This window comes from Protobothrops mucrosquamatus, unplaced genomic scaffold (assembly GCF_001527695.2).
Source record: "Protobothrops mucrosquamatus isolate PMUCROS unplaced genomic scaffold, P.Mucros_1.0 scaffold532, whole genome shotgun sequence".
NCBI lineage: Eukaryota > Metazoa > Chordata > Lepidosauria > Squamata > Viperidae > Protobothrops > Protobothrops mucrosquamatus.
In genome coordinates, this window is record NW_015386839.1 from 279,727 (window position 1) to 293,324 (window position 13,598).

The window sequence follows — 13,598 nt, forward strand, 5'->3', positions numbered from 1 at the left end:
GCTGCCCTATAGTTCATTCAAACTATATTCAAACTATTTGCAACAGAGAAACACTCAAGGATACAGTTTCCACAGATGAAGAGGATGATGAAGTAAATACAGACCAACATTCCTGGAAAAGAGGGGCCGCCATAAGCCATGATTCCATCATACATCACTGAATTCCAGTCCTCCCCAGTCAGGATCTAAATGACACATTCCCACCAATGGGGGGATACATAGTTAGACAGCATGCAGAACACCTGCAAAAAAAGCCTGTTACAAGAAATAACACCATCCTGTTCTATCTTGAAGAAACCTGCCTGATCAGTAAACATCCAAGGTACTGACTCAGATCTCCATTTGAATTTCAAGATACAAATGGAAGGATACTTTGCACATGTGGATACTTTACATATTCACCATCTCAGGCTGCAGAGTAGAATCTTAGTCTATATGCACCTGATGGACTTTATAGATTATCTAGTCCATCCTTCTGCTTAATTCCTAAACTGAACTACTGATTATAGTCATCCAATGTCCACTGGAAAAGTCTCAAACGAGGGAGATATAGCACAAATCTAGACAGATTATTGTTTAGCATCTCTTACAGTTAGGAAATTATGTCTAATATTCAGCATGGATCTCCTTTCCTTTAATTTTAGTCAGTGAAGAGTGCATTGGGACTCATACTGTAGATACAATGCTTCTGTTATTTCAGCACCCCAAAAGCATTGACTTTTTGTTTTTTTTGTTCTGCTGTCTCATACCATGTGTTTATACCGATCCATTGTAACCTCTAGATCTTTCTTATAAATAACTGCTGCCGGCCTAGATCTCCCCAATCTTGCATTTATACATTCGATATTTCCTATTCAGATAACTATTCACCTTGCCCTATTTTTGCCTGCTTTAGGAAATGTTGCAAGATTTTTTTAAAAATGTCCTAGCAATTAATGAATATTAATTATATTTTTGAAAGCATTTAATTTAATATAGGTTGGCCTAGACATAAGAATCCTGTTACATTGCTTCTTAAGAGTGCATTATTTTTTAAAATAGACTGAAAGAAAACTGTACCTGAAACACAGTGAGCAAAGACTGTGGAAAGTTGTCAAAGGTGCTTCTCCTGGTCTGCATCTCATCAAAGTTAAACTTGCCCCCAAAGAGCTGCATTCCTAGGAGGGAGAAGATGATGATGAAGAGGAAGAGGAGCAGCAGCAGGGAGGCAATGGAGCGCACTGAGTTGAGCAAGGAAGCCACCAAATTACTCAAGGAATTCCAGTACCTGGGGAGCCAAACAAACAAAAAGCAGGTGTTTCTTGTCTGTGTTAGGTATTTCTTTGGGGAACGCTGCCTGACACCCATGAACATGTCTTTTCCAAAGAATGAACCAAGAAATTAATAATTCAGATATTCCCTCCCCCAAATGAGATATACAGTAGAAAACTAGTATTTTTATGACCACGGAAATAAAACACAGACTTTTCTGCACCTTGAACACTTAGGGCATATATCAGTATGCAATAGTTTGTAGGAATTTACAGGGAAGTAATCTCATCCAGAACAAGTGATAGAGAATCTGTGAAATCAGGGGGGACCTAGATCCTAAAGCTATTATGTCTCCATAAACTCCAGTCATCGACAGAATCTCATGTCACCTGGGTGGTCAAGTGTGGAGATCCTATGCCAGTGATGGCGAACCTTTTAGAGATCGAGTGCCCAAAAACCACCCCCACCCCTGTCCCCGCTCCGCCCTGCCTGCTGGGCCGCCCGCCACAGATCACCCAGGCAGCCCAGCAGCGCCATGGCGGCCACACCCTCCACCCATGCCCCACAGCATCATCTGTGCATAACAGGGTATAAGGGCGGAGTCTTGTTCCTGCTGCTCGGCTACTATGTCCTTGGCTGTGCTGCTTCGCGTGGGCTGCGCCCGGGGGCAACTCTCCTCTGGGAGGGCTGCTGGTGAGGAGGGGGCCGTGGGAGGAGGTGGGGTTGGGGCAATGGTGCGTGTGCCCACGGAGAGGGCTACAAGTGCCGCCTCTGGCACGCGTGCCATAGGTTTGCCACCACTGTCCTATGCTGTTGAATGACCTCACCCAGCAGCTTCATATATAGTTTAAATAGGAGTGGAGAGTGTGTTGAACCCTGCATCATCTCATAAAGCAGGGGCCATGGATAAGACTTCTCCTCCACCCATCAACACTACCTGGAACTATTCCCAAAGGAAGGAATAGAACCAATGTGAAATAGGGCCACCCATTCCCAACCCCTGAATGAGTCCAGAAGGATTTCATGATCAACAGTGTTGACAACTGTCAGCCCTTCAAGACAGATCAACTACCGTAGGAAACCAAAGTCATGCATTCTAATGCTTTTATTATAAAATTATTTATTTATTTAATTTATATGCCACCCATATCATTGTTACGTAGTAACATAGTAACCGAATCTGAAGCCTGAGTGTGCTTCTTCCTTTAACTTCATGACAATTTGGTAGGGGCCTTGTCTGAGAGGCTTACTCGGGTTACAGTTCTGGCCTAGATTCAGTTTTATCAGACCCTTGCCCTGGTTGCAGCTTTTCCTCCTGTTCCTCAACATTATTCTTTCCATTACAAAAGCTGGTGAAAAATCTAGGGGGACCAAGCATGGATACACTACCCCTATCCCACTCCTGTCAAAGGTCATCCACTAATGCAATCAATGCTGTTTCAAGCCTATGTCAATGTTTGAAACATGATTGGAAGCGGTCCTGATAATTAGCCACATCCAGAGTTCTTTGGAGTTGCTGCACAACCATTTTCTCAGTCACTGTTCCTAAAATGTCTTCCAATATCATGAGTTGGGAACTTCATTGCTAACCTGGCCAGACAATCAAGGAGACTAAGAAGAGATGTTAACATGCAGTAGGGAAGCTGATACAAATCCAACCATTCAAACTAACTCCTAGAGCTGAAACTAACAGGGCCTGTGGACCAGTGCTCTGGATGCCAACAGAGAAATTTAGGTGACATAGCCATACCCCACCCCTGACCTGGGTTCTTGATTGATGCCACACCTGAAACCCAGGTGGGCACACCTCCAAGAGAGGAACACTCCCCTCCAAGCCCAATCAAATCTTGTTGATATACATCAGGTCAGCCCTAAGTGATCAGCTCACAGATGAAAGAGGCCTTACTACAGATTTTGCTTTGAGAGAATAGCAACATATACACTTTCACAGAGAGAATGCAATGAGGTAAAGTGGAACATAAAAATTGTAGTATGCCCCCATATACACCCTCTGTGCTGCCAACACTATAATGCAAAACATATATAATGATAGAAACCAGATTTGGCCACACAAATAATTCCAAGTAGTCAGAGGGGGAATTATAATGAAAAGAAAAACTAGTTCCATATTTGATCAAACCCAAATAAAAAGACTTAGTCTATTATAACTCAGTTCTTTATAAAACCTCTTAATATTAGGTTTCTGCCCCTTTCCCTGTTATTGTATTATTTGCTTTCTGTAAGCCAAAAGCTCTTATGTTGAAATTATGTATCTGCCTTTTGCAATCAGCCATTTTACCAATTATGATGATAAAGAAGAAATGCAGAACATTACTTTATGATAACTAACTTTGCACACTCTAAAACCATTTGTGATCATGTAATTCTCAATGGATTTTCTATTTTTACAGTCTGTGATTTACTGGATTTAGTTCTATTAGAAAAATGACTTTATGTTCCATTTTAATGTAGTTGTTTTGTGTGCCACTAGAGACTTAGTGTTATATGGTTGCAATATACCCACAGTTAATAAATAATCAGGAATAACAGCCTTCGTTTCAATTATGCCACCCAGAATAGCTTCTTTGGCAAGATGGTCGGCTATATAAATTGGACAAATAAATAAATAAAATAAAAATAAAGGCCTCTGGATGTGGAGGAGAGAGAATGAGCATTTGCAAGGGAGGAGAAAGAGAAGATAGAGCACAAGTTCTCTTTTGATTTTTTTGTTTTTGTTTTTAGGTGTATGATCTGAATTCAGGAATTTGTGGGGCAATTGAGACCATCTATAGATAATCAATAGCTTTAACAATATCACCGTGTGACTATTTAGGTAGTTCGTTTGTTTGAGGTGATTCTGGTCTTATGTCAGCCCATCATGGTAATGTAGACTAAGAAACCAGTGTCACGCAGGTCCAAAATAACTATAGTAACAGAACCTTGGAAGTATGTTCTTCTACTTCCTTCATTTTATCTTCGTATAACTAGGGAGCAGCTTGTTTAAATTATTTTCTTGACCCAAGTTCAAGACCCTCTGATTGTTCACTTGATAGTGGAACTTCTGCCTATTTTTCAAGGCCACAACCTTTAAAAAGAGGAGACCTGGAGTGTGCCCATCCAGTTGTACCTGGTGGGACATACAGAAACAACTGGGGAGAGTCAGTTTCAGGTTCTAAGCAAGGTGATTTTTTGGCAAAGTCAATAGTATCAAATCTGGTAAATTTAAATTTTTCTACAATATTTGATTAATCCCTTTAGTACCTCCAAGAGTTCAGATTGCTATAGGTATTGTAGCTAACACTCTCTTCTAAAGTCTTTTAAAAATAAAGGTATACAACAACCTTTACACAAGATAGAAGTCTTTTGAGAAACAGGATTTAGTTAGTTTAGAACAATAAACATCATGTATGTCTTAGAACTCTTTATCTAGCTGAGTAGAAATATCTTGCTTTACCCTGTCCTGACTGTCTTTTTTTAGATTCCAGGCTATTTCCAGGCCCAATACAATTTTTCGGGGTTTATCTAGCTTGGGACCAAGGTATCTGAATTATTTTGTACTCCTTGCTTAACAATCAATATTGGGACTAGCATTACAACTTGTGATTTTTTTACTGCTAGTTTCTCCAATGACTCTGCTTGTCGCAAGCTGGTTGGGAAGCACAAAAATGGTGATCATGTGATTGTGGGATGCTGCAATGTTTGTAAATGCTCACCAATTGCGAAGTGTCCAATTTTTGATTATGTGAATATGAGGAAGTTTTGACAGCCATAAATGAGGACCGGTCATAAAATTACTTTTTCTGTGCCATTGTAACTTCAAATGGGAAGTAAACACAGAAGTTGTTAAGCAAGGACTACCTGTACGTTTTAGAAGCATGTGGCCTGATCAACTGAGGCCTTTCAAATCTTGCTGCTCTACCTCCCAAATCTCCTCCCAAACAGGACTCCATTATTATTATCAAAATTAATATCTCACAAACATGGCAGTGTACAATAAAATAAATAGCCAAAACTAAGTCTAAATAATCATAAAACAATTAAAAATAAATACAAATAAGGCCATGGGAGAATGGATTAACATCCTGTAACTAACTCATAAGTTCCCTATTTCCACAGTATCCCCTAGGCTGCTGGAAAAATCATGTTTTAAAGGATTTTTGGAAGGCTAATAGAGTTGGGTTAAACTTTACCTCATCGAGTGATTGTTTTTATTTATTAAATTTATATGCTGCCCATCTCATTGTCAAGTGAGTCTATTCTTGCTTTGTCATGCCAATGGCTGACAAAGTCTACTTTATTTTACCTTTCAAACAGTCCTAGTTTTATGAAGTTCTTACTGGTTTTATGCCATATTTATATTTGATTGTGATTTTATTTGTTAGTGTATTTTAAATCTATTATTTCTTGTCCGCTGCCCTGCCCTATCTTATTTGCACAGCACCTTACAACACAGTGAAAAAAATAAGTAACAAAAGAACATATATAATTTAAAACATGTTGTTTCCACAGCACTAGTCATAGAAGAAGAAATGAGTTTCAAGGAAAGAATGATTTATGCAAAGGAGTGACAGATTTGTAATTTACCTTATTTGTTTAGAATAACATTTCCAAGTAGAAAATGGTGAACTTTCATTTTCCCCCTGTCAATCCCACTTAACATTAAAAACAATCATATACCTTGTGATTTTAAAGATTCTCAGAAGTCGTACACATCTCAGCACGGAGATGCCAAGTGGGGACATGATTTTTGTTTCCACTAAGATGGTTTCCAGAATTCCACCACACACGATGAAACAATCAAAGCGGTTGAAGAGGGACACAAAGTAAGCTTGAAGACCCAGGCTGTACATCTTCAGCAGCATCTCAGCCGTGAACAAAGCCAGCAATACCTTATTCGCAGTGTCTCATAAAAAATAAATAAACAAATAATGATCATTATAGTAGCACTGAAAGACTAGTTCAACCAAAAGACGCTAAGAACAAACCTATGAAACTTTACTTTGACTGTTAAATGCCAAATTAGATTTTCTGATTTGAACGGGCTTCTTCAGCAATCTAGAGGAAGCTCTATTTGTGATTTTACATTTTTGCAATTTGCAATTCTGAAGGAGGAATTTCAAATATGAAGGCAAATCTAGTATCAAAACTGAATGCTCAACTTGGCATAAGTTCTCTGCTTTTATCTCTTTTCTATAACATAGAAGTAGTTAAATTCCATCTTAATCTGGGTTCATTAAAAGCTCTCTACCCAAATAAACTGTAAATACACTTTAAATCAACATTATTACACATTTTGCTGGGCTTAATAATAATGGTTGCATTTCCCTGTAAGGAACAGTCATATCTGAATTTGGATTGTCTGCATACAGGTATTCCTAGACTTACAACCATTCATTTAATGACTGTTTGAAATTATAATCCCATGGGAAAAATTATTTACAACTGGTCTTTGCACTTACAGCCATAGAAGGATCCCTAAGGTCTCATGATTAAAACTTGGGCACTTGGCAACTAGCATATATTTATGATAGTTTCAGCATCTCGGAGTCATGTGAACACTATTTGTGATCTTCCAAGAGGTTTCCAACAAACAAGGTCAATAGGAAAAGCTAGATATGCTTATCAATTGTGTGATTTGCCTAACAACTGTGATGATTCTCTTAATGACTGTGTCAAAAAGATTGTAAAATAAGATGTGACTCCCTTAATAACTGTGATGGAAGTTCTGGTCCCAACTGTAATTGTTATTCAAGGACTACCTATACATGGATTTATATACCACCTAAATAAGGCAAGGAGGACCAAGAGGTCTATCTAACCTGCACATGAATAGCCTATATGCTCTAAAACAGTGGTTCTCAACCTTTTTAATGCCACGACCCCCAACTGGTCGTAAGTCGAGGACTAAACCGGTCATAGGTCGAGGACTAAACCAGTCGTAAGTCGAGGACTACCCAACCGGTCGTAAGTCGAGGACTTTCCCTGCTCGGGAGCGCCGCGCATGCGTGGTTCCGCCTCTTGTGCCAGCCGAGGCATAGCTGGCAAGCGGCAGAGATGGAGCAGGCCGACCACCAGCTGGCCCAGCCCAAGGGAAGTAAGGCACCCGTCGGAAAAGGGGAAAAAAATGGCAGACAGCCTTGCTTGGTGACCCCCGTGAAATGGTCGATCGACCCCAAATGGGGTCGCGACCCATAGGTTGAGAACCACTGCTCTAAAACATACTTCAGAGCCTATTTTTTCATACTTAGGGTTTATATAGCAGATATAATGTAGTTATTTGGTATACTGGTTTCTTAAATATCCCAGTACCATGCCATGCCATGCTAGGCCAAATTATATCGATTTGATTACAAACATCTTTCCAAAATCAATTTCTTATATTTCAAACACCTCTGTTAATATTTTGAGCTAGAAGATAGAATATATTCTTCCTAGTTTAACAGTTGGAAATATAAATCGATGATGGCATGGAAGATAATTTTCCTGGGTTCAAATATTTGGCCATCTCTGTTCTGGAATTTGGAAGTCCCAACAAGCATATTAAGTTTTGAAAGTTCCACAAGATTTCTTCATTCTCAAATATTAATCAGCTGATCCTATTGCATTTAACTGCCAGAAGACTTTTCACTATTACGGTATCTGAGCCTTATACATAACTTTATACTCTCATACAAATAAATCATAAAGTGGTATTGCTTAAAAAAGCAATTGTATGCACACAGAACTTGGAATATGGAATTGAAAATATTGCTTTTTTATGATCTTATTTTCTTCTTGATGTCTAGTAAATAATTGCAAAAAACAATAGAATACCAAATATTTTGAGAGGATATAAATAAGTTCAATTAATGAAAGATTGGAATGGTACAAAATACATACATATATATATATATATTATGCACTGATAATTAGTTTTGATATTTTGTAATTAATTCTTTCTGGGGCTTAAGCAATCAAATGGTTTTACGTCGTGTAGCCTTTCTGCATTCAGTTGATGTTCGCACAATGCTAACTCTCTGCCTCTTCTTACCTTGGACTTCAGTGAGCCAATCAGGTTGGTTGTAATGTTCAGAGGCAATGGCCAGTGTGTTGAGAAACACCAGGAAGATCACAAGCCAGTAGAACACATTGGATTTGACAGCAGCTCGGCATTTTCGTCTACAGAATCGATTCCATCTACGCCAGTAGCGGCTTGGAAAAAGGAAAACAAAAGAGAACATCTGACCTTCTGAAGTGCCTCACGACCTCAAAGATCACTTTTTCTCAAGAATGTCTGTTCTACTGAGTTTATAAGAAGAGGCGAAAAAGACACATTTATAACATTATCTCTAAACAATCCCCACCTTTTTTTTTTCTTGCAGATTTTTATTTTAACTTTAGTATTCCTGAAGTGTAAAATGGCTAGGTGAGACTACAAAAAGTACGTTCAAATTGTCCTACGCAATACTATCATTCATTAGAATGTATATTTATATATATTATACTTATTTATTAAATTTATATGCCATCCCTCTCATTAATATATTCATACGGAATGGTAAATTTTTAATTTAATTTAATTTACTGAATAAGAATTTTTCAGAAAGTGGCTTTTCACCCTAGTAAAGATGGTTAAGCATAAATTTGCCGTTTTTAGCCACAGAGGCTTTGGCACTTTAGCATGTAAGTTTAAGATTCAAGTTGATCATTTCCTTAGGTGATGACAGGACAGTTTGGGCATATAAGATACTGTTTGAGATACTGTGGAAAATATTGTTTTTAACCATTAAATCCCTTTCTTTTGCTTTAATACATAGAACTTTTCTCTTTCAACGGCTTACAATGAAGGACCGTAAGTTTAATGTTGTTTAAATAAAGCTTTTATAACTTTTGTTTTTGTGTATTTGCCTCTTGAAATAAGACAGGCTGGATTCACTCGGGAGCAACTAGTGGGAAACGTGCATGAAAATGTATGCATATGTTCCATTTTGTTCCACTTTGTAGCTCCAACAAAAACTGCTGTTAGAAATGGGAAGAAGTGGCAGATTCCTGGTTTTCATTTCTTCTCATACACCACAAAAGATACAAAGCTGCTGATTCAAAAACACAACTAATCTGTGTGGTTAGTTAGAATTCAGTAGTTTAGTTTGTGTAAATATGAGTCCTTATGCTTAAAATGAGCATAATGGTTATTAGATTACATTCCAGTTGTTGAATTCTCCTTGGGCTTTTCTACCATAAAGTAGTAATTTCCTAATTATTGAATAGCCACAGGCTTTATCTTTGATTACAGGAGTTGACCCTTTCCTGTTCCTGCTGAATATAATTATAACTATATTGGATTTCATGATCAAGGTCTATAGTGGCTCATATCTCAACAACAATAACCAAAGTATTCTCTGGATCAAAATTGTTTTGAAGAATTCTATATCAAGGTCACAAGTATCTTCTCTCTTGTACCCAGAGTAATACTACTCATATGCTGAGATGGGCTACAAACACAATGTGATGTTACAATTTGCTTTTCTGGAATACATATGCCCCACATGAGAGTCATAGTGACTTCAGACAGTAATTACTAACACCCCCCTAAAAAAAGAGCTAATTATACATCTTCTATTCTTCAGAATTTAGCTTGCTTAGCAACCAGTTTCCAAGCAACTGGTGCCTAGTCTAGGCTTTTTATATGATGCATATTTAAAGGATGCAACTCATCTCTGCCCCCTTCTATCCCTGTCTCTGCCCAGTGATAAGAATAAGCAACAATTTATTTATTTAAAACATTTATATAGCTGCCCGTCTTTTATACAACTCTGGACTGCTCCCAGTCAAAACATTCTAGCTGAACTATCAATGAAATAATACGGTATGTGAATCTTCCAGCAATATCTTATCAGACAGTCTTCCATTTTTCTAAGATAATACCTTACAGCATATGATTCCTAAATTGCTGTCTGCCAGGTTTCTCACCCGTCTTTATATTTATATATGGAAATTCTGATGGTTTCTTATCCAACTATTTCTCAGGTCCGATATTATTAGCTTAGTTTTTCTCAGCCTTGAAAACTTTAAATTATATGGGCTTCAACTCCTAGAATTTTTCAGCCAGTCATGTTGGCTGGGGAACTCTGGGACTTGAAGTCCACAAATCCTAAAGGTTGTCAAGGTTAATAAACACTGGCTTAGCATTTTGAGATCAGCCAAAGTTGCTGATTATTACCTCGCTGGGTAATAATAATAGTTATAAGAACAAATAACCATTTGTCAGGTTCAAAAGTATCCAAATATTAGAAATCTAAGTGTTTTAAAATACTAAATATTTTTTACATAGACACCTAAAGAAATTATAACATATTCTTAAAAAAAACCCTTATTTTGTTCTACACTAAAAAAAAAGACTAATTTAAATTTTAAGTTAAACAAAAATATGGGTTTCAGAGGAGAAAATGTGGACTTCACTTGTTTTGTACTTAAGATTCTTGAACTATGATTTTTTTAAAGTTTCTAAGAAATTTGGTTTTTGTGAATGAAAAAATTCTTGCTAAGGCAGGCTTTTTAAAAGAGTTGCTCATAACATGTTTTCTAACTCATATAAAAACTGTACAGCTTTTTTTTTATGACTATGCAGAGGATTTTTTTTAACAAGGTCTGACTATTCACGAAGAAATTTGGACTAACTCTGACTCCAGTTACTCACAATGCTCTTATTGCTGTGTCCTTGATTCCTCTTCATGTATTCTAATAACCATTTTCCTCCTTGCATTTACATGATATTTAAATTACATTATTGTTAACAAGATCATATGGAGTTTAGTAATCAACAATTTAATACTTTATTAGATTTTATCTTCATTAGATTAATGTAAAGAATAATTAATTGTTGATTAAATGGGAAGAATGAGTAACCTTATACTGATCACAAATGTTAGCAGAATATTTATGATAAGCAATTACTATTCACAACAATAAGATCTATAAGTTCCTATTAATAAGAATCTCTCCAGAAGTGGAAAGAACATTTTTTGAAAAAATGAAATGCTTACCTAAACTTAGATTTAGAAATCCGGTGCCTGAAAAGGAAAGCAAATCATTATTATAAATACATGCTGTAATTTCTTAACTTCAACATCATTAAAAAAGAATGAGCTACACAGCTATTAAAAACTAGCATTGCTACTATTTGGCCTAACACCTAACTAGGTGTAACTAGTTTCTGCTTATACATCATGTTTAAGAAGGTGTCTGCTGGGGAGGGAAGACTGATATTACATGTGTTATGACATCACCACATAAATTATATTCCTTCACATTATTAGAATATGATATCATCATGGTTTCTTTGCGTCACTATTTATATTAATTACATTCAGCCATGTCAGATTGTTAGACACTATATAGCCCGTGCCACATTGGGTCATCCTTTTAGCAAATAATGGGAATCAGAGTGTTTTCTGGTTTCCCATTGACTTTGCTTATGGGAAGCTGGCAGGGAATATTGGAAATCACGATCACTTGACCATGGCTGGGCAGGGTGGCACTGCACTGGCCACAAGTTTTTGAAGATAACTATTCTGAAGATCCTTAAAATTCCAATATTTGAATTCCAATTTCAAGGAGTAATGGGTCCTGGATTTTGGATCCATTCTTGAAGTCTGCCCATTTGTGGTGCCTTAAGTTCCCCTCTGATGCCCGATTTGGATCAACTGAAAATTACGAACAAACAGACAGGAGAGGTTTCTTTAGTAGTATATAGATAGTAGGAAGCTCTTTTCTTGTAAGGCAAATACCAGTCCTCCAGATTTAGAAACTATACGTGACCAGCTAGTAGCAAAGAAAGAGGTAGAATGGGCAACAATGTGAGCCACAGCTATGGAACAAGTAAAAAGAACAATCAAGCTAAAGATGCTTGCACTTTCTTTAAAAATACTATAAGCACTCATGCAAATCTGACAAGCTCCCAGAAACCAATTAGCTGAATTCCAAGCTTATTGTCCCTCTATGGATTAGAAAATGTGCTAGTTATTTCACAAGCAATGGATCCTAAAAATATTATCACCATTAGATGCAAAACTTTTAAATCTGATTACATCTTTCATGTGGTCTTATACACACTTGATAATACAAGGGCTAGTAAGTTTACACCTACCTACCCTTATTGTGAAAATAAAAGAGGAATCTACCAGCTCTGGAGAAAAATGGAAATAACGATAACAAATTATTCCAATGATGGGCCAAAGAGAGTAATAGAGAGATAAATTCTTTGAAGGAAAATATTTATGTTGCTAGATGTTGAACATGATTTAATCTACTGAAATTCTGGAGAATGGATAATTTGATATTCTGGAGAATGTGATAATTTGGGAACAGGGAGGGTAATGTTGGCGTGTTTATTTGATCAAGAAACATTCACATGAGGAAAAGTAGATGTCATAAATGTGAAGAAGTAATATGTCTTTAGTAATGACATTTTTTTAAAAAAATGTCAGATATCACAAAAAACAATTTTTATAGATTTTAAAAAGCAAATAAGAAGCAAGTTCCCATTATTGCTTACTGCCTTTCAATGTGAAACATTCAAGATTCATTACAGTAGATTTATAAACCATTCATTGATTGATTATATGTCATCAAATTGGTATCAATTTTTAATGATTACATAGAATTGTCTAGGATGATATGTTCCCAACCTTCAGGTCTTCCGGAGTACATCCATAGTTGCTATAGTTGAGTCTATCTACCTTGTCCATCAAACCTCTAGAGAGCTTTAACTTTGCATAACATGTCCAAAATATGATAATTTGAGCCCGATTATTTGTACCTTGAGTGAGAACTCTTGATTTGTTTATTGATCCATTTGTTGTATCTTGGCTATAGTATTCTCAAGAGTCTTCCCATGCCTCAAAGTTCAAAGGCATCCACATTCTTTCTATCCTGCTTCTTCAAAGTCCAACTTCCATTTCCATTCCATGCATCATTTTTATCTCTATAGTTATTCATCACGGCATCAGAATATCATTTCTAAGATGTTTATTGCCACCTACTAAGTGTTAATCTGCAACGTATGTTTAATTATCATGCAGATAATTAGATGTCCTTGAATTCTCATTTTTCTAAGGACATTCCACAGCTTGACATGGTCAACACTATCAAAGGTTTTTCTATAATTAATGACAGAGATATTGACTTCTTTTTGGCTTTCTCAATTATTCAGTGTGCATCTGCAATAATGTTTCTTGTTGTTTGGCCTTTTCTAAAGCCACATTAAACATCTGGCCTTTTCTGAACATCTGGCATCGTCCTTTCCAGGTAAAGCTCTAATCTGCATTGGATGATTCTAAGCATTATTTTACTATCATGGGAAATTAAGG

The 13,598-nt window shown here is 36.8% G+C and overlaps 1 protein-coding gene across 1 annotated transcript in view; it reads right to left on the reverse strand.

Moving 5' to 3' along the window:
• The window catches only part of CACNA1C (calcium voltage-gated channel subunit alpha1 C), a 182,976-nt gene that overhangs the window by 111,685 nt on the left and 57,693 nt on the right, over positions 1-13,598 (reverse strand). Inside the window, exons 6-10 of the mRNA XM_015816939.1 lie at positions 11,274-11,300; positions 8,282-8,442; positions 5,929-6,154; positions 1,060-1,267; positions 65-185 (exon numbers count right to left, since the gene is read on the reverse strand). Of these exons, the coding sequence (XP_015672425.1) occupies positions 65-185; positions 1,060-1,267; positions 5,929-6,154; positions 8,282-8,442; positions 11,274-11,300 (743 nt within the window). The remainder of the gene's footprint in view (positions 1-64; positions 186-1,059; positions 1,268-5,928; positions 6,155-8,281; positions 8,443-11,273; positions 11,301-13,598) is intronic.